General features: G+C 49.0%; 1 protein-coding gene across 1 annotated transcript; it reads left to right on the top strand.

Moving 5' to 3' along the window:
- Positions 1-15,897: 15,897 nt before the first annotated feature.
- Positions 15,898-21,758, top strand: NR2E3 (nuclear receptor subfamily 2 group E member 3). The gene is made up of 8 exons (XM_086322750.1): positions 15,898-16,033; positions 16,568-16,694; positions 16,886-16,989; positions 17,080-17,328; positions 17,434-17,609; positions 18,467-18,713; positions 18,963-19,068; positions 21,185-21,758. Exons 1-8 carry the CDS (start codon positions 15,940-15,942, stop codon positions 21,315-21,317), a joined length of 1,236 nt encoding a protein of 411 aa, XP_086178876.1. The 5' UTR covers positions 15,898-15,939; the 3' UTR covers positions 21,318-21,758.

Genomic DNA, 21,758 nt, shown 5'->3' with positions numbered 1-21,758 from the left:
ATGTGAACTGAGAACTTCCAAATGCACAAGCTGGGTTTGGAAAAGGCAGAGGAACCAGATATCAAATTGCCAACATTTATTGGATCATGGAGAAAGCAAGGGAATTCCAGAAAAACATCGACTTCCGCTTCATTGACTATGCTAAAACCTTCGACTGTGTGGATCACAACAAAATGTGGAAAATTCTTAAAGAGATGGGAATACCAGACCACCTGACCTGCCTCCTGAGAAACCTGTGTGCAGGTCAAGAAACAACAGTTAGAATCAGACATGGAACAACACACTGGTTCAAAATCGGGAAAGGAGTATGACAAGGCTGTATATCATCACAGGGCTTATTTAACTTAATATGCAGAGCACATCATGTGAAATGCCAGGCTGGATGAAGCTTAAGCTGGAATCAAGATTGCTGGGAGAAATAAAAACCACCTCAGATATGCAGATGACACCACGCTAACGGCAGAAAGTAAAGAGAAACTAAAGAGCCTCTTGATGAGAGTGAAGGAGGAGAGTGAAAAAACTGGCTTAAAACTCAACATTCAAAAAATTAACATCATGGCATCTGGTCTCATCACGTCACGTTTGTAAATAGAAGGGAAAAGGTGGAAACAGTGACAGATTTTATTTTCTTGGGCTCCAAAATCACTGTAGAGTGTGAGCACTGCCATGATATTAAAAGACTTGCTCCTTGGAAGGAAAGCTATGACAAACCTAAGTGTTAGTCAGTCATGTCTGACTCTTTGTGACCCAATGGACTGCAGCCTCACCTGGCTCTTTTGTCCACGGAATTCTCCGGGCAAGAATACTGGAGTGGGTTGCCATTTCCTTCAAACCTAGACAGTGTATTAAAAATCAGGGACATAACTTTGGCAACAAATGTCCATATAGTCAAAGCTATGGTTTTTCCAGTAGTCATGTATGGATGTGAGAGTTGGACCATAAAGAAGACTGAGCACCAAAGAACTGATGTTTTCGAATTGTGGTGTAGGAGAAGACTGTTGAGTGTTCCTGGACTACAAGGAGATCAAAACCAATCAGTCCTAAAGGAAATCAACTCTGAATATTTATTGGAAGGACTGATGCTGAAGCTCCAATACTTTGGCCACCTGATGCAAAGAACTGACTCCTTGGAAAAGACCCTGAGGCTGAGAAAGATTGAAGGCAGAAGGAGAAGGGGACAGCAGAAGATGAGATAGTTGGATAGCCTCATTGACTCAATAGACATGAGTTTGAGCAAATTCCAGGAGATAATGGAGGACAGGGGAGCCTGGCGTGCTGCAGACCATGGGTTGCAAAGAGTCCAACAACATAACTTAGCAACCAAACAACAGCAATCCATGTTATGGGAGTTTCAGAAAAGCATTATCTGTTTTATCAATATCATTGCCATTAATTCTGTTTATTCTGAAATACTTTGGAGAAGGGAATGGCAACCCACTCTGGTATTCTAGCCTGAAGAATTACGTGGACAGACCATGGGATTGCAAAGAGTCAGACACGAGTGAGTGACTAACACTTTCAACGTTCACTTTCATTCTGAAATACTTACTGATTTCATTTTGATTATATAATTCTATAAGAGTTACAACCCCTTTATTCAGATTTATTTTTGCAACATTATGTGAAGTAAAGTGAAAGTCAATCATTTGTGTCTGATTCTTTGTGATCCCATGGACTATACAGTCCATGGAATTCTCCAGGCCAGAATACTGGAGTGGGTAGCCTTTCCCTTCTCCAGGGGATCTTCCCAACCCAGGAGTCGAACCCAGGTCTCCGGCATTGCAGGTGGATTCTTTACCAGCTGAGCCATAAGGGAAGCCCAACAACATTGTGATTAAACATTAAATTATTTAATTCAACATAATGGGTGAATGAACTAATTATTTTCCTTTACCTGTTGCCTGAACATTACTCAAGCATGAGCAACATTGGAATAACCAGTCGCTTGAAACATCAGACATTGGAAAGAGCTGTTCTGATGCTAATTTGCTGATCTCCCACTCTGGAAGGGCTGGCTGCTCCTTGGCTGCAGGAAGTGCCTGGGAGAGCAGTCGAGGTAGCATTACCTGCTCTGGCCTGATCATGAAGGTCCCCAGTTCACCAGGGCTCCTCACTAGGGCTCTGACCGAGTGGCCCAGCATAAATTCAGTTCATCTATTCAGGTGGTGATCATACTCTGGGGGAAACAACAGGCAGGTCTCGGTCCAGAAATTTCTCCATCTCCAGGCTCAGGGCATCCACCCTTTATCGTCTCTGAGGATCTCTCTCAGGCGATCTCAGACTTCACGTGGCGACCTTCTCCCAGCGCCTTTCGTCTTCCCTGCTTTCATGGCAGCAAGAAATTCCCCAGACCCTTGGGCTCCATCCCACCTCCATTCTCAACATCTGCTGAGTGAGACGTCCTCTGGGGCCACGTGTTTGCCTAATCCTGTTGCTCTCAGACCTCCTTTTCCTACTGGGTAAGTATACTGTGATAAAGACTCCTAAGTCATCATTCAGCAAACATCCTGCCAGCTCAGGGCTCCCCAAACCCTGGTCGTCTGGTCCTTGAGGCAAATGCCTCTAAAATACAGAAAAGCCAAATTCTAGTAAAAAACAACAGACCGTTGTTTTTGAGCTCTAACCGTTTTAACAAATCACATGCACAGTTCTTATGGGAACAGGAAATTCTCACAGAAGAATGTATCTTTTAATTCCGAGGTGGCGGTCAATGATGCAGTTCAACAAATTCAACATCCTTCCCATTCAGCATCCCTTTCCTGGACGTTTATGATATACAGGAGCTCTGACACCCAAGAACCAATGCATCGTAACAAAACCTTGCAGAGATTCTTATCAGGGAAGGAAGACATGGAAAAGACTGTTCTTCTTTGGAGCTTTGGCAGAAAAATAAAGCTATGAATTAAACCCTGGGTAACTTTGCCAGGATTCATCCCTAAAATCTTTTAAATCCTGTGCCTGAATTTTCAAGTACTAATGAACTTTTTTCCTTTTCTATAAATTTTTAAGAAAAAATTTCCAAATCTATTATAGAACTTGGGGAGTCACACAGTGCAGGAAGACAAAGCTTTTCTCATGGAGTAACATCTCCATCTTGTGGCTATTTGGAGTACTGCATGAAGATCAAGCTCCTAATTTTGTAACTTGGTCTCAATGGACATAAGTTTGAGTAAACTGTGGGACCTGGTGATGGACAGGGAGGCCTGGTGTGCTGCAGTCCATTGGACACGACTGAGCGACTGAACTGAACACCCATGGATCTTAGATCTGGGAGAGAACTTGAGAGATCGTCTAGTTCAGACCCCTGCCTTCACACAGGTGAAACTCCATTATTTCTTTACTGTGACAGCCCAGAGAGGTCGTGAGGCTCGTCCAAGGTCACACAGCTATTAAGCATCTTACCTGAGGCTCCTGCAATCCTCTTGTCACTTTTTTGGGAAAGGAAAATTTCCTTCAAACAAGATCCTACTGATTATAAAATGGACCAACAGAGAGGTGTTCTGGTTGAAGCATAGATGGGCTGCCCTTACCACTCCCCTTCCTCAGCCCACCTTGAAAACCATCATCTTATACCACGGGCTGCTTCCTGGTAAATCTATGTGGAAACATTACTGTAGAAACCTGGGAAAGAGCTCTAGGAAAATATCTCCATCCTGGGGTAGTTTGTTATTTGAACAGTTTTCTATTCTGGCTTAAGAAAACCCTTTTTATTAAAGCATATTCTCTTTTTATCATGACTATCAACAACTCTTTATTTTTACAGATCTCTTCCCAGAGAATCTCTAAGTTGACTTGTTTTCAGTTGCAAGTAAATGTTTCGAACTTCCTGGGACAGAATCAGCGGTAAAGCTGGCCGTAGGCATGACAGCAGCAGGAACACACGCAGGCTTGCTACATGTTGGGCCCTGGCCTGGGCTCTGCCATGTGGGCACCACGATCTGAGCAGTGAGGTGGTTCTTTTGGAGGCACGAGCAAGAGGGCAGGGTACGAGGAAGGAGCAGCAAACTCTGCTAGGAATTAGGGGAAGCTTTCATGCACCTGTTTGGTCCGTCATTCAATAAATAATTGCTGGGACTTCCCTAATGGTCCAATTGTTAAGAATCCACCTTCCAGTGCAGGGGACACAGGTTCTATCCCTGGTCGGGGAACTAAGATTCCACGTGCCACGGAGCAACTAAGCCCACGCACCACAACTACGGAGCCCGAGTGCCACAACGAAGACCCAGTGCAGCCAAAACAAAACAAAAGTTTTAAAAAAGAAAACTAAAAATTGCTGATGAGTGAATTGAAGATCATGTAAATAAATGGAGAGGCCAGTTGTGGTCATGGGTTGGAACACTCCGCATAGTAAAGACATCAGTTCTCTCCAAATTTGATCTATAGATTTAACACAATTCCAATCAAATATTGCAGCAATAAATAAATAAATAATTGTCAGACTCCTTCTCTGTGTCAAGTCTTTCAACAAGATAAACACACTTTCTGATCTCAGACGTCTCCTGGTTCTAGTTGGAGACAGGCGATAACGATGAGACGAAGAGATGGATAAAAGAGTTTCTGATTAAAACAGGGCTGTGGGGAGAAATCATAGAGTCCCGATCTGAGGAAAGACACTGGAGTGCAGTTTTAAACTGTGAGGAAGAGTCAGCCGCAGGAGGAGGGCAAGGGTCCTGGGGCCTGCCAACAGTAAGTATCCCAGGTGAGATAAATCAGAGAAAGAGAAATACCACAGAGTAACTTATATGGAGGCTCCCCAGGTGGCGCTAGTGGTAAAGAACCCACCTGCCAGTTCAGGCGACAAAGACACAGGTGGGAGCCCAGGGTCGGAGGATCCCCTGGAGGAGGGCATGGCAACCCACCCCTGTATTCTTGCTTGGAGAATCCCCATAGACAGAGGAGCTTGGTGGGCTACAGCCCATGGAGTCACAGAGAGTCAGACACAACTGAAGCGACTTAACATAGCACATCACTTCCAAATGGGATCTAAAAGACCTAAATGTAGAAACAGAGAGTAAAATGCTGGTTTTCAGGGGCTCGGGGTGGAGGAAAAGGGAAGATGTTTGTCAAAGGCTACACACTTCCAGTTATAAAATGAATATGTTCTGGGGATCTGATGTACAGCATGGGGACTATACTTCACAACACCGGTGGTATATACTTGAACGTTGCTGAGAGAACAGATCTTTAATCACATTGGAATATGTGAGTGTATCGAACCAACACATTGTCCGCCTTAAATTTACACAGTTGTATGTTAGGGGAAGTTTTCACGCACCGTTTGGTCATAACCGTATCTCAATGAAGCTGGAATTTTATTATCAAATAAATAGATAAATAAATCCTCAAAATAACACCATAAAAAAAAAGATGGGACTTCCTGGGAGTCCAGTGGTTAAGACTCTGTGCTTCCACTGCAGGAGGCAAATGCTTAATCCCTGTTTGGGAATTAGGATCCTAATGAAGAGAGAGAGAGAGAAATGCCAGGTGCTCTCATTCAGAGAAAAATGCAGGGTGCCGCCATGCCAGCTCGCTTCTTCCAGGAGGGGGCGCTGATGCACAGTTCAGCAGACCCTGTCCGAAGCTAGAATCTGGAATTTTCCTCGGTTGCATTGCCCCTTTCCGCTTAGCTCCTCAAAAATTACACAGCAAGCTAAAAATGGTCAGTGAAGACAGATTGGGGTGGGCGTGTGAGGGCGAAGGGAAAAACAGAAAAAGCTTAGACTTGAGAGTATGTCCAAAATCATCAACAAAAATTTTTCACAGTGTCTGCTTATATGAATATGTATTTTAATTAAAATTTTATTTAATAAAATTTCACTCATAAACAAATTTGTAGAGATAATGGTTCAGTGAAATCCCAAGTACCTATCTCCCACAACAGCCACTACCAACCTTAGTTCTCATTTCATATCCATTCATTCATTATTTTTTTTTTTTCCTGGCATCTTTAAAAAGCAAATCCAAGACATTGAATCACTTCTCTGGCAAATGCCTCAGAACATGTCTCTAACAGTTACAAAATTCTCTTTTATTAGACATAACCACAATACCACTGTCATAACACACCAAATCAAAAACAATTCCTTAATGTGTTCTGATTGTGTGTACTTGTTTGTAAACATTTTTAATTTTCAAAATAATTTCAGAATTCCAGAAAACTGATTTTAAATTTCAGTGTCTTATTCCAGAGTCTTTACCCTAAGATTATATCTGGGAATAAAATAATAGATCAATAAAGTTAAAAGTTACCATTCCATGAGGATTATTAAATAAATACATAAATGGCCATCCTTTATGCTGAAGAAGCAGCATAACAACATAAAAGATCAGCGAAATACTATTTTTTATTAATGATATTAAATCATGTTTAATAAAAATTTTATAATTAATAATTTTTATTAAATAACATTATTAAATAAAAATAATTTTTATTGAATGCATTAAATTTAATTCAATATCAACCAGAATGCCTCTGACTTAACAGAATTCATTTTGGTTTTGTATACAAATGCCGTAGAGTTTGTAGTATTTTGTACCTTGCTATTTCATCGTAACATTTTTCTGTATAACCCCCTTTCAATGGCAGAAAAATAGCCATCTGGGAAATACACCATAATTTATTAACTGAAAAAATGTATTTCTCTATTTCCAATGCATGGTAACCGAAAACAACATCTTCTAGATCATGATGTAGCGTTTGTGTAAGAAATTCCACTAAAGAGCAGGTCTTCCAGACCCCTTCAACGATACTAGGGGGCAGGAAGAGCATTGCAGAGCCCGTGTTCTGGGGAGACGTTTGCTCTTTTCAGGGATGCAGGAGACCTTTGTGGCCAGAACCTGGAGCAGAGGCTAGACTGCAGCCCCGCCTAAAAGATAAGCAGCGGCCGGTCCACCCAGGACCCCTCATGTACATGGACTGCTTTGAGCATAGGCATGTTCTAAAATGCCGTCCTGAAAAACATATCTTCCATCACTGTGGAAAGGCACCAGATTTTTGTTACCTCAATTTACTATCTTCACCAAATTAATAAATGGAACTAATAAGGAATGTCATTAAACACAGCTAGCTTCAATATCATAAGTCAGGAAGGAAAATATGCCAGATGATACATGCGAACATGGTCATCTAAACAGTTCGATTTGGGCAATTTCTTTATCCCCACGCAGATGTCAGAAAGTTGTCTGGACCCTCAAGAATAAACTGCAACAGACACAGGCATAGCGGGAATCTTTGTATCAGCGTCTGTTAACCCTCCACGGTCACAGGACAGTCCAATTCTCACCACACACACTCACACCTGCACACTCATGCACAGAAACACACACTCACACTTGCATACACACACACCTACAGGTAATTCCCAGTCACATCTGATGCAACCCCAGAGCCCTTCCCTTAAAAGCAAACATAGAAAACAAAGGTTCCAACAGAGTCATCCTATTACTTTTCTCTAGAAGTGTTTTTGTAGATTGAGTCTAAGAATCTGCATTTCACAGACAAGCTGAGAAGAGAAATGCCAGCTCAAAGTCACTTTCCACAGCCTAGAACATCTGCTTTATCCTTTTAACCTAGAAGGAGACAGAGCGGGTCTGGAGGAGATTTTCTTTATTAAATATATGAAGATGATATTTTAAAAATTATATCCCCATTGTTTTTTCCTCCCTACCCTTGGGCAGATACATTTTCCCAAAATAACCAGCTTATCTGCATTTGAATCTCACCTCTGTCACCCTAGCTGTGTGACATTTAAAAATCAAAGTGTCAGTTGCTTAGTCATGCCCTGTTCTTTGTGACCCCATGGATTGTAGTCCTTCAGGCTCCTCTATCCGTGGGATTTTCTAGGCAAGAACACGAGTGGGTTGCCATTTCCTTCTGCAGGGGATCTTCCTGACCCAAGGATCAAACCCAGGTCTCCCACGTTGCAGGCAGATATTTTACCGTCTGAGCCACCAGGGAAGCCCACCCATGTGATGTTGGGGAGGTCACTAAACCTCTCTGTGAGAGGAAGATAGCAATGCGTCTCTGACAGTGTTGTGAGGATGGAGTTCACACATATAAACGCATAGAACTGCATCTGTCACACAACAGTTTCTTAGGCAAATATTTCCGATTATTATCGTTTAAGGTCATGTTTATTTCAAATTAGCTAACCTTTTTTTAAAAAAACACAAGCTTTATCTTAATTATAATTATGATACATGTTCATTATTAAATATTCTTACAACACAGAAAAATATAAAGAAAATTAAACAGTAAAATTCTTCTTCCAAGAAACCTGCCGACTTTGAGCATCCTTTTGGACAGTTCCTGACTCAGCAGGACATCACACCGGAGATAAAGTTACATGCCTGGCGGCCCGGGACTCCTCCCGGATCTTTGTCATGGGAAGTGCTTCCTGCATCTGTGATAACAGATTGGTGGTCTGTCTCCAGGAAATACCACCGCTGAGGCCAGTGTTTCTCCACTGGGGACGAGTCTGCCCCTCATGGGGGACATTCAGCAGTGTCTGGAGACACTTTTGGTTGTTGCCGTTGGAAAGGAGATGCCACTGGCGTCCAGTGGGGGGAGGTCAGGGAAGCTACTAAAGTCATATGATTCACAGAACAGCCCCATGAGGAATTATCTGGTCAACATGTCAGTCGTGCCCAGGGGAAAAACCCGGCTTTCAGGTTGTTCCATTTCTAGGAGATAATAAATACTATAACCCGGAGGGTCAGTCAGCTAGAAAACAACGGTAGTGTTGCGCCTATTGAACTTTTAAATACTTCCGTACTGGTTTTCAAGGAGACAGATTTTCTCTTTGGGGGCTCCAAAATCACTGCAGACAGTGACTGAAGCTGAAGCTCCCAATTCTTTGGCCACTTGCTGCAAAGAGCCAACTCATTGGAAAAGACCCTGATGCTAGATGGAAAAGATTGAAGGCAGGAGGAGAAGGGGATGACAGAGGATGAAATGGTTGGATGGCATCTTCGGCTGAAGGGGCATAAGTTTGAGCAAACTCTGGGAGATAGTGAAAGGCAGGGAAGCCTAATGTGCTGCAGTCCATGGGGTCGCAAAGAGTTGGACATGACTTAACGACGAAGGAACAGCAACTGGTTTTCAAAGAGCTCCCAGCCCTCATGCCACACCCTGCTCAACCCCTCTCTGATCACCAGAGGTTCCCAGGGTCCAGCACTAAAGGGAAGACACCAGGCCCAGCAAGAGGTGGGCGCACGTCCAGGACCAGGCATCCGCCTCTGCAGTACAGCTGTTGTGATTAAGCCAAGGCCCAGCCTGAGCAGCTGCTAGATGTGGCCTTGCCCTTGGGTAACAGGAGAGAAGAGCCAGACCATGAGAAGCTTTGCATTCTCACACACAGAAACACTGAACCATTTCTTCATAAATATTTCCTGTGATGATGAGGAGGAGGATTGGTTATGTTGATTTCAGATAAGCTTTTTTTGAAAAAAAAACAAAAAACAACTTAAAAGAACTCTGTTTTAACCTGATCATCTGATAACACGTGTTTACTATTAAACATTCAAAGGAAACAAGATTTTCTGATTGTAGTGAGGATCTCTGCTGATCATAGCTCTGCTGGAGGATGGAGAAGCCCGCCTCTCTCAGCACCAGGAAAAAAGAGCGTTTAAGGGACTTCCCTGGCAGTCCTGTGGTTAGCACTCCACACTTCCACTGCCGGGGGCACGAGTTCGATCCCTGGTCGGGGAACCAAGATCCCACATGCTCTGCCGTGTGGCAAAAACATTTTTACAAAGATTTTTTTTTAAAAAAAGAGGTCAAAACAGATGTCGTTCACATCAGACACCACTAAAAAAGTGGTGTCTCCCCACCTTACTCCCCACTTTCCCTACCCCCTCAATGTGCAGCAGCAGATCAGATATGTCCTCCATAGCATGTCTTTCATCTGCTCGTCCTTGGATGGGGCCAGGAGCCTCTTTTGTTCTGCTCTGACCTTTGAAACAATTCTAGGAGAGAGACTTCAGCAGCCAAAAGCTGGGAAACTTCGCAAGGAATATGTGATTATTTCTAAATGTTATCTTGAAAAGGAAATAAAGAGGCTTTGTTGAGAAACTTTCCTGCTGGTGTTGGCCCCTCAGAGTCCTGACCCTTCCACTCACTGCTCTAGAAAAAGAAACCATTAATTAACTCAGGCCCTGCAGAGAAGAAAAAGAATCCCATGATCTTTGGCCAGACACTCCTCTGAGACACAGGAAATCAAACTGTGCATGCTGGTGTGCAGCTGGATTGAGGTTGGAACAGTGTGGGCACATTTCCCTGGAAATGCGCTTGGGACGAATGGCTGCCCAGCGTTCCACCACAAGGACAGAGCATACTTGATCTAGCCAGTTGTCTAAAGCTGGGTGTTTTACTAAAATCGCTGCAGAGAACAGCCGTATAATTAAATCTTTGTGACTTTTCCAGAGAGTGGTTTCCTAGAAGTGGAATTGCTCGGTCCTGGGCTCCGGAGCCCATGCACTCATCACTAGCTATCCTTTTTCTGAGATAGTGAAGACTCTTGGATGAGCAAACAAAGAGAGAATTTTAAAGAAATCCCTGAAGACATGTTCCCAAATGCTGTGAAGGAGGTTTGCAGCAAATGAAAAGCCTGTGGCAGCCACGGACTGAATAGGAGCCAAGCCATCCAGCCCAGGCAGCCTGATCAGCAGCAGATTCATCCCAGGGACCACTGCTTCCTCCCAGTGGCAGATCCCAGGTCATCTCTCAGGCCTGGGACCTGGTCACACCAGGTAGGAGGACCCTAGACAGGCTGGGGCAGGGGCTTTACCTGCTACGGTCTTCACCATCCAGAGGGAAGTCAGTTCTGCAGCCTTCACCATGTACCCGTTTCCCTGCCAATCCTAGCCCCCCAGCCCCCACCGCCACCCCGTCCCAGACTCTTCCAGGGAGTCAGAAGGAAGTTGCTGACCTGTCCCCTGGGGGAATAATTGTATTAGTGATAAGGTGGCCTCTGGCGGCTTCGTCAGCAGATTCAAGGCTTTGGGCTGAGTAATCCTTTGGTGTCTGCCCCAGCAGCTGGTGGTCACAGATCGGGGAGAAACCTCCCTCTCCCCCAGCCCTGCTGGACTGTCATCTTTTCCCCCAGCACAGTCACACCTCTGGCTGGGCCTGAGGGCCAGGGTGAAACAGGAGCTCAGCTGGGATCAAAATGACACGAAGAGCCGATATAATAAAATCAAAACAAACTGTAAGAACAAACAGGTCAAACACTGCCGGTACTGCCGGTGTCTTCTATTCATTTACTTTTTATTCTATACCCATTCTAGAATACCAAGAAAAGAAGGACAAGCTAAAAATAAGCTTCTGTCTATTAAGTGCCTTGTGATCCACATGCCCAGCTGACCTGATGCTCTGAAGCTGGCCCCTGGAGTCACCCATTGACTGAGGAGAAAAAGTGGACCTGGCATGAGGTCCAATATTAAGAACAATATCTGGCCCTGGAGGTGCCTCTAGAAAGAGAGGAGTCAGGGCAGACTGCCTGGAGGAGGTGAGCCCTGAATAGGCCTTGAAAGATGGGAGCGACTGGGCAGATAGAGCAGGGGGACAGGACAACTCAGATGGAGAAGAGCAGAGAAGACTCGCTGGGGGAAAGAAGTCCCTCCTTCTCTGCTTCCCCACTCAACTCTCCCCCTGACAGCCCCTCCCCAAGGCCTTCAACTCCTTCCTTGAGGTCCTTCCCACACACTTGCTGGGAGGAAACTGAGGAACCCAGCCACGGAGCAGTCCTGGTGTCCACCTGCTCCCAGCATCTGCCTCCCTGCTGGGGGCTTCAAGAAAAACCCCGTACCTGCCCAGACTGTCACTGTCTTTACTCTCAGCTGGGCCTCAGAGTCCCTGGCTGAGTCCCTTTCCTAAGCCAGCGGCTTCAGACCTCATGTCTCCAAGGCATTCCCCCTAAGCTCTGCTCTCACCCCAGCTCCCTTCCACCTGCCACCTCCCTCTCACTTTGGACTGTGCTAACCCCTGCTGTGTCACCTCCTCTAATGCCACCACAACCCCCCTTGGCTCTAGTCTCCCCAGTCTAGAGATGATGAGACCGAGACTGAGAGGCAGAATCCCTTGCCAAACTCACACAGCCAGGAAGATGTAAAACCAGGGTCTGAGAGGAGGTACGCTGACTGAGAGACTTCCTGAAGCCCTGGGTTCTCAGATTCCTTCCAGACAACCTCTCTCCAGGTCAAAGCCATCCCTCTACGTATGCCCTGCACCCCCAGGCTTGCTCAGGGATTGAATATTTGATTTATACCCCATCTTCAGGTTCACCCTCTCCCCCTGCCTCTTTCTCCTCTCTATCTCTCATTATAAAAACACTCCTGAATTTGAAGATGGAGGAAGGACCATGAGCCAAGGAACACTGGTGGCCACAGTAAATAAAATAGGAATGCATTCTCCTCTGGGGCATCCGGGAGCGTCAAAGTCCTGCCAACATCTTCGTGTCTGACTCATTGCGACCCCATGGACTAAACAGGCCATGGAATTCTCCAGGCCAGAATACTGGAGTGGGCAGCCTTTCCTTTCTCCGGTAGATCTTCCCGACCCAGCAATCAAACCGGGATCGACTGCATTGCAGGCAGATTCTTTACCAACTGAGCTATTAGGGAAGACCTTCATTTTAGCCCAAGGAGACCCATTTCAGGCTTCTGACCTTCTAAAACTTACAGATATTTATCCTAAGCTCCTAGCGTGGTCATTTGTTACAGGAGCAATATGAATCTAATACAGATTTATGTTCCACCAGACATCGTCCCTCTGAGCTGAACTAAAGCCTTTCAATACAATCAGTGAGCAGTGAAGGTATTTTGTGTTGAACTCTTACCTTAAATAGAAGAATAATAAAATCAGTCAGTTTGAAGAGGTTGTACCCCATTAGCTGGTACAGGGAGTTTAACAGTGCCTAAATGTAAATATTGCTTTCACTTTGAGGCCCTGGAAGATTTAAGATAGGGAAAGTAAATCATTATAAAAATTAAGATCACACATTATAAAAGAAAAAAAAAAAGGAACTCCTATTCTCAAATATTTTTCTTTTGATATCTCCCTAGACAAGGGAAAAAGCCCTTTCCTCAGTGTGGCCCTTCCTACAAACCCCTTGGCCTGTCTCCTTCTCCTCTCAGCCCATCGCTGTTTCCAGTCCTCCCCAACACTACCAACCCTTCCCAGGGTCTGCTGTCCCCTCCTTCAGAACAACTCTCGCCGTGGTGCCAGCTGGCCCCTGCTGCTAAAGCCCAGCAGAGTGACTGCTCAGAGTCTTCTTGGAGAGTACCGTGGTGGAAAGTGGGAGTTTGGGGGTAAGGCACAAGTTTGAAACCCCTGTCTTCATCCCGTCTCCTCCATCACTCTGTAGCTGTGTGGCCAAAAGGGAATTGCTTAACCTCTCTGAGCCTCAGTTTCCTGATCTGTGAGTTGGGAACAATGATGGTAACTCCTTAATAGGGAAGCTGTGAGGCTTGGCAGCATTTGTGTGAGTACTCTTCTTAATGACGTCCTCTCCCTTATTACTGAGGATACAAATGACCTCCTAAGACACGTGACCTGGTAGACGCCCCCATCCTTGAATCGTCCCCTGCTCTTGTTCCCATGACCCACGCTGTCCCGATTTCCCCTCTTAGCTCCTTTGCCAGCGGATCCTCCTCAGCCCAGACTTCCAGGATTAGGGGCCCTCAGTTCAGCCTCAGGCACTTTCCTTCAGGATGGGATGCTCCAGGTGATCCCTCGATCCTGAGGTTTCAGGGACCGTATCTGTACAGACAAGCCAGGAATGGGTTGGTTGTGGTGTGTGGAGTCGGTCTCCACACCAGACCTCTGGGGGAATCCATAGGTGAAAGTCCGGGGCAGAGACTCAGGCAGGAGTCTGGTGTGAAGTGGCCGTGGAAGCTGTGACTGTGTGTGAGGTCACCCGAGGGGAGAGTGGGAAGGTCTGCTGGGGTACAGGAGATGCAGACGAGTTCAGAGGGACAGAAGATGGTAAAGCTGTGTTCCAGAAGAAGTGGAAGAGAGAGGAGCTTTGGGAAGATGGGACTGATCAGTCGGGTTCAAGGAGATGCCCTTGGCTTTGGGGTTCAGTGAAGCAGGAGACCTTTCGGAGGAGGGTCCTGAGGGACTCCCTGTCGGGGAGGGGTGGAGATGAGGACAGAGGCGGAGGAGCCCAGGTCAGGGGCCGCAGCCCAGTGGCCTCGATCTTCTGAGGCCCCAGAAAGCGGATTACCCTGCAAAGCCCCTCGAGCTGACTTTCCAAATCCCCAATAGTGCTTCCCTGTCACAGGGAGGGTTAACCCCACTTACATAAGGGCCATGCACCACCCGCTCTGTCCCCTTAACTCCGTGATCCTCCCAGAAGCTTTGCACTGTCCCCCTCCCCCTCAGGCTCTAAGGCTAGGCCAACCCCTGCCCCAGATGCACCCAGAGATGAGCCCAGCTCTGCTGAGGATGCATGTCACACCCAGACCAACAGGGGGCTTTCTGCTCTGGCCTGGGCATGGGGGTGGAGTGGGGGCAGAGGAGCAGGAGAGGAAAGGCTATTTGCTGAGGACTGCTCTAGGATCTCAACAACCCTTAGAAGCAATAATAGTAACAGCCCCATCGTTTATTGCTGTTCTTGTTTAGTTTCTAAGTCTTGTGCGACTCTTTGAGACTGCGAGGACTACAGATCATTAGACTCCTCTGTCCATGGGATTTCCCAGGCAAGAATACTGGAGTGGGTAGCCATTTCTTTCTCCAAGGGGATGTTCCCAACCCAGGGATTGCACCTGCATCTCCTGCATTGGCAGGATTCTTTACCGCTAGGCCACCATGGAATCCCCCCATCATTTATTATGCTCCTACTAAGAACTAGGCCCCAGAACACTTGGAGAATCATCTTATTAGCTTCCCCAGCTGCTCTACAAGGCAGGTACTCTGGTCACCCCTTTTTCCAGGAGACTGAAGCTCAGACAGGTTAAATCATTGCTCAGGGAGGCATGGCTGGCTGTGAGAGAGCAGGGATTTGAACTTGGATCTGTCTTGGCTGTCTCCACCCTTGCCCCAGGGCTCATCCCCCACCTCAGAACCACCCCTGGGCTCGAGCTGGGAAGACTGAGTCTGGGGAAGCCGACGGACCAGCTGACCTGGGACTGTGAAGGCAAGTCAGGGTAGGCAGGTGCAGGAGCTGTGTCCTCGCCCCCTCCAGTCTTGCAGGAGACCCTCCACATTGGGCCCAGCGCCCATGGCCTGCAGGCTGGCCTCAGACCCTACATCTAACCCATTTCCACCTGTGATAGGAGTTGCCTCTGTAGGGGCATCTGGGGGCTGCTAGCCCTCCAGGGGTGCCCAGACCCTTAAATCCTGAGCCCTAAGTAGTCTCTTATCAAGGGATTAGGTGAGAAGCACTGGGGCAGAAAGCTGGACTTACCCAGGACCAGCAGTGAGCACCCGTGTGTGGAGCCACACACACCTGACCCCAGACCCACTTGTCCTGGCGTAGGTGGAGTCCACACCTCCCTTAACAATTCGAACAGTTCGGGAGCACAGAGCACGAGGAACTGGGCAGCCCGGGAGCTGGTGTGGGGGCAGCAGGAATGACCGGCTCCCAGGGGCACCTTGGTAATGCCGCAGGTGTGGCCGGTTGATCCCCTGTGGAGACAGTAAAGATTAAGAGGATCATAAGCTGCGTCCAGCACTGCCCTGGGAGAAATCTCCCCGAGCCAGAGCTGCTGCTGTGAGGGCAAGTTGGGGCAGCTCCTGAGTTTAGACAGAGGGGGCAGGAGGCAGGAGCACAGAGAGGAGAGGCAAGGGGGAGAGAGAGACAGAGGCAGAAGGAGAGATAGAAGAGAGACAGAGTTTCAGAGAGGGAGGCAGGGCTGGGTCCAGCTCAGAAATCCTGAGGCTTCCCTTAGGCAGGCACTGGCTGCCCTGGGACCTGCCAGGACAGGCCGACAGCACCCATGAGCTCCAACGTGGCTGCAGCGGTGCCGGCTGCCGTGTCCGCCTCCAGGAAGGAGTCTCCAGGCAGGTGGGGCCTGGGGGAGGAGCCGACAGGTATGGTTAATCTCGAGGCAGATGTAGACCCTTGGGGAGTGGAGTGTGGGTCACAGGTTTGCAGGGACCATGATAGGAGCCAGAGCAACTCAGGCCAAGCCCCCAGGGATATAGGCAAGTGTAAGAAAACCTGCCAGGAAACCCAGAATCCTAGAAACATGGGGGTCAGAGAGGATAGCTGATCAGATGGGAGAAGAAAGGAGAGAAGAGGGCCCTCAAAGGTCAGGAGCAGAGATCCCTAGTGGCAGTGTCCAGAAGGCTCTTGTGCATGATGGAGCCTGAGCCCACCTGCAGAGAGAGGGACGGGGAAGTGGAGCAGAGAGTGTCACTTGTTGAGAACTGGCCATGGAGAAGTGGGGAGGGGGTGTGACAAGGGACACGTTTTCCAGCTGGGAGAGACACGGGTGTGTCTGAATGTGGGTGGATAGGAACGTGAGGACGGTGAGGGAAGGAGGGTGGAGGGGTCCCTGAGGAGGTGGGAATGGCGTGTCACTGGCCCGGCGCAGCCCCCACCCAGCCCAGGCTTGCCCTTAGGCGTGGGCCCCTCGCTCCAGTGCCGCGTGTGTGGGGACAGCAGCAGCGGGAAGCACTATGGCATCTACGCCTGCAACGGCTGCAGCGGCTTCTTCAAGAGGAGCGTGAGGCGAAGGCTCATCTACAGGTGAGAGAGGGGGCCCCCCACCCCAGAGGAGTCCCTCCTCATCTAGAAGAGCCCCGCCGGCCACTGAGTGTTCTGGGAGGGAGGGAGTGGAGGATGCTCAGGGGAGAAGGGGCTGCAGCCAAAGTGTCTGAAACCCATGGCCCAGGGCCCAGGCAGGACCCTGACTCCCTGGGGCTCCCCTCCACCCGCAGGTGCCAGGTGGGGGCAGGGATGTGCCCGGTGGACAAGGCCCACCGCAACCAGTGCCAGGCCTGCCGGCTGAAGAAGTGCTTGCAGGCGGGCATGAACCAGGATGGTGAGTCAAGAACCCCATCCCGGAGAGGCATGGCAGAAGATATGGGGGTGCATGATCCGTGGGGTGTCCTGACCCTTCCCACCTCCCCAGCTGTGCAGAATGAGCGCCAGCCACGGAGCACCGCCCAGGTCCGAATGGACAGCGTGGAGTCAGAAACGGAGCCCCGGCTGCAGCCCCTGGCGACCCCGCCAGCCCTCGCAGGGCCCAGCTCTCGGGGGCCCACACCTGTCTCTGCAGCCAGAGCCCTGGGACCCCAGGCCCTCACGCCTCCGGGGCACCACCACTTCATGGCCAGCCTGATAACAGCCGAAACCTGCACTAAGCTGGAGCCCGAGGATGGTAAGTGGGCCGATGGCTGAGCTCCAGGTCCCACACCTAGGTCCCTGAAAAGCCACTTCTGCCTGCCTCGGAACAGGGGCTGAGGCACAACCTCTCTTCCGACAGCCGACGAGAATATCGATGTCACCAGCAATGATCCCGAGTTCTCCTCGTCCCCATACTCCTCCTCCTCTCCCTGTGCCCTGGACAGCATCCATGAGACGTCTGCTCGCCTGCTCTTCATGGCCGTCAAGTGGGCCAAGAACCTGCCAGTGTTCTCCAACCTGCCCTTCCGGGATCAGGTATACTCGTCAGGGGGGCTCACGAGTCAGCTGGGCTGGGGGCGCACACCTCCCTGTGCAGGTGATGATTGGAGGGGCACGCAGCTTGGGGATGGTAAAGGCTGGAGACACGCGTGTCTCAGAGTCAGCGATGGTCATGGGCACATATCTCTGGGATGTGGCAGTTGGGGTCATCACTTAGGGGACACTGATGGCCAGGTATGCATGGGGACCAGACATTAGAAGGCAGTGTCTATGCCCCTCTGGGTCTTCTTTCCTCCTAGACAAACCCTCCGGCCTTAGATAGAGATGCTTTGTCTTTGTGTCACAGGGTGGTCTGCACACTGTGAACAGCATCAGTGGGCAAATCTGGGCTCCCTTGGAACACAAATGCCCCCCTGACTTCTGGGTTTGAGTTTCAGCCCAGCCTCTTCATGCCTCTGGGCTTCTCATGAGCAAGGCGACCTGTCAGCATCCAGGAAGAGAGGCACGCTGAGCGCAGCAGTCCTTAGCCAGTGGTTTGGATGAAGCAGCTCAGAAGCGACTGAGTCTGCTGAGTATGGCCGACTTGGGATGCTGGTGGGGAGTGTCCCTGAGCTGCCCAGCTTTTCACGGCTCCAGGATTTGCCTGTGCTCCACCTCTACCTTTCGATGGAGCCCAGAGAATGTCTTAGAACTGAGGCATCTGGGCTGGATGGTGCCAAGACCCAGAGCTCCGAGCCCCTGGCTGATGTCAAGCAGAGGTCAGAATGTTCTGGGTACCTGGGACCAGCCCGTCCTCTCCTAAGACAGCTGAGAACGTGGCAGAGGTTCCAGGCTGGGCCAGAGGAGCTGTGATCAGCCATCACACTTGCCCTCACCCCCCTCTCTGGGCACAGGTGATCCTGCTGGAAGAGGCGTGGAGTGAACTCTTCCTCCTTGGAGCCATCCAGTGGTCTCTGCCTCTGGACAATTGCCCACTGCTGGCCCTGCCCGAGGCCTCTGCTGGCGGCAGCTCTCAGGGCCGACTGGTGCTGGCCAGTGCGGAGACTCGAATCCTGCAGGAAACCATCTCACGGTTCCGGGCACTGGCTGTGGACCCCACGGAGTTCGCCTGCATGAAGGCCCTGGTCCTCTTCAAACCAGGTCTTTGTCCAAGTCTTAGAGGAGAGTGGGCGGGGATGAAGGCAGGGAATTTTGGTGACTTCCTTCTGCCTCTCACTTTCCCTCCATCACCCATCATAGACCTGAATGTGTGTAGACTTCTTCCCTGCGAGCAGGAGGGGAGGGCTGCATGGCTCCTGGGCTGCTGGGCTCCCCACTCCTGAGGCTCTGGCTGATGGTGAGCGGGTGGGGGGCCTTGGAGGGATGCTCACAGCTGCTGCTTCTCTCCAGAAACACGCGGCCTGAAGGATCCTGAGCACGTGGAGGCCTTGCAGGACCAGTCTCAGGTGATGCTCAGCCAGCACAGCAAGGCCCATCACCCCAGCCAGCCTGTGAGGTGACCTGAGCACCTGCCTACCTGCCCATCTGTCCCTTCAGCTCTCTACCACTCTGCCCACCTTTTTGACACTGTCTTAGGGCTGCACTCATTAGATGGGACAGGGATCTCAGTGCAACCAGCACATGGCTGACACCTACTGTGTGCCAGGCAGAGCACCAGGCCCAGGAATAGGGACCAAAAAAAGCATAAAGCAAGCTCACTGCTTCTAGGGGATGCCCGGCCCAGTGGCCATGCTGAAGTTGAGGATCAGCCTAGCGGGTACTGAGGGCTGCATGCATATGAAGGAGACAGAGACCCACTGGGAGGCAGGGTGCAAAGCACTGCTGAGAGGGATTTGTGGAGGCACGGCTGGTGTTGAGGAAGGAGAGGGTATACAAGGAGAGAAACTATCATTTACAAAGGGAGCGTATTAAGTGTTAGTCACTCAGTCATGTCTGACTCTTTGTGACCCCATAGACTGTAGCCCACCAGGCTTCTCTGTCCATGACTGAAGTGGGTACCTAATCCCTTCTCCAGGATCTTCTTAACCCAGGAATCAAACCTTAGCCTCCTGCATTGCAGACAGACTCTTTACCATCTAAGCCACCAGGGAAGCCCACAAAGTGAGGGAGAGAAGCAAATATACATATATTCTTAGGTCAAGAGACCAGTTGGGAAGGCAAAACTGATTGCCGCCAGTGAGAAGGTAGGGGTCTAAACCAGAACGGCTCTCTGGAACCAGCCTGCTCAGGACTTTGAAGGGCAGCCAGAGGCCAAATCTGGTTTGGCAGGCAGAGAGGAGCCACTGCAGATCATTGAGCAGGAGAATGCTTTCCACAGAGCTGGCTTCACGCAGAGGCGTGGTGGTGAGTGCAGAGCCTCCAGCAGGGAGGAAGGCAGCCCTGCCATCATCCAGGGAGTCCTTGAAGGTCTGTTTGTGGGAATGGAAAGGCAGTGACAGATGCAGGAGCCTCCAGGTGTTGGGATGGCTCAGACCTGGTATTCGAGTGGATAAAGAATGAGATAGAGGAGCTCTTTGGCGAAAGAGGTAGATGACAGAAAAAGGAAAGTCGGGAGGAAGAGTTTTCAGGGAACATGACAAAATCTGGCATAAGCCACAGGCATGGACCCTAGCCCGGGGCCTGGCTGTGTATGGAGGACAATGGTTACTGGCTGAGACTGGGGCTGCGGGGATGGTGGGGCAAGAGACAGTGCTCTGGGGCTGTCCAGCTTGCCCCAGCACCAGCAGAAGCATGATGGGGGGTGTATGATGGCTCAGTGCCACCCACTTGGCTCTCACAAGAGAAACAAAGACCTTGGTACTGCAAAGCAATTTCAGTAGGTCATTGGGAGGTGGGGGAGGCTTCCCATAGACCTCCGTGGTAGAACGGAGGTTCTGAACCTGGAGCTGTCCCACTTGGATGTGGCCTCCTGACCGTGGGCAATGACCCCAGCTGTTAGATCTCCCACCCAAGGAAGGTCAGCATAATGCGCCCCCATCTGCCTCTCGGGACTTCACCATCTAGCTTCTCTGAGCTGGGAACCCTTGCCTTGGCAAATGGTTCTCATTTAAAAACTACAATGACTATTTTTATGGATGAGTATATCAAGCCATCTTATCATCCTAGGTGGCTTACAGAGAATTTATATCCTTTCTTTCTCCCCACACTACGTGGCTTGTGGGGATATTAGTTCCCTAACCATGGATCAAACCCAGGCCCCATGAGTGAAAGCACTGAGTCCTAATCACTGGACCACCAGGGAATTCCCAGGAATTTATTTTCTTATTCAATATATGTGATATTAATGATCATGTAATTATAATGATTATATGATTATTAATAATATATTCACATACTATTAATGTAAGTAACTTCTTACTTTATAATCTTTACACATAATAAACAATATTTATTCACTATTTTCATCACACTCCTTAACTAAACACTGGAGGAAGGCCACAGTGGGTCCAGGGTAGGTGAATGGGGCCTTTCCTTGAAATTCCTCCTTACTTGCCCTGGGCACCTCTCATCTCTCCTTTCCATTCCCTCTGCCTCTCCTGGAATGGCGCTGTGCCCAGGACTCAGGCTCTGAAGCTGATAATCACACTGTTGGTGTCCTGTCTCCTGTCCAGGTTTGGGAAATTGCTCCTGCTCCTCCCGTCTTTGAGATTTATCAGTTCTGAACGTGTTGAGCTCCTCTTTTTCCGCAAGACCATAGGGAATACTCCGATGGAGAAGCTCCTTTGTGACATGTTCAAAAACTAGTGGAAGTAGAAATAAAATGAGTGCAACCACTCTGTGAAGCAATCTACTGAAGCTAAAAATCTGGGCTGCCCTTTGATTTGGCAGTTGCACTCATGGATATGTGTACCTGTCAGAAATGTCCACCAAAAGAATGTTTGAAGCAGCTTTTTTCATAACAGCCCCAAACTGTACAGTGACAGCAGGGTGGACTAATTAACTGTGGTCTATACGTATTCAGTCGTGTCTGACTGTTTGCGGCCTCATGAACTGTAGCCCACCAGGCTCATCTGTCCATGGAATTCTCCAGGCAAGAATACTGGAGTGGGTAGCCATCCCCTTCTCCAGGGGATCTTCCCAACCCAGGGATTGATCTCACATCTCCTGCATTGCAGGCAAATTCTTTACCATCTGTGCCACCAGGGAAATCTTATAAAACAGCAATAAAAAGGAATGAACCATCAA

This window comes from Bos grunniens, chromosome 10 (assembly GCF_055505025.1).
Source record: "Bos grunniens cultivar Pamir isolate PY7600 chromosome 10, Bosgru_T2T1.0, whole genome shotgun sequence".
Taxonomy (NCBI): Eukaryota; Metazoa; Chordata; class Mammalia; order Artiodactyla; family Bovidae; genus Bos; species Bos grunniens.
This window is presented reverse-complemented; position numbering and strand designations above follow the sequence as displayed.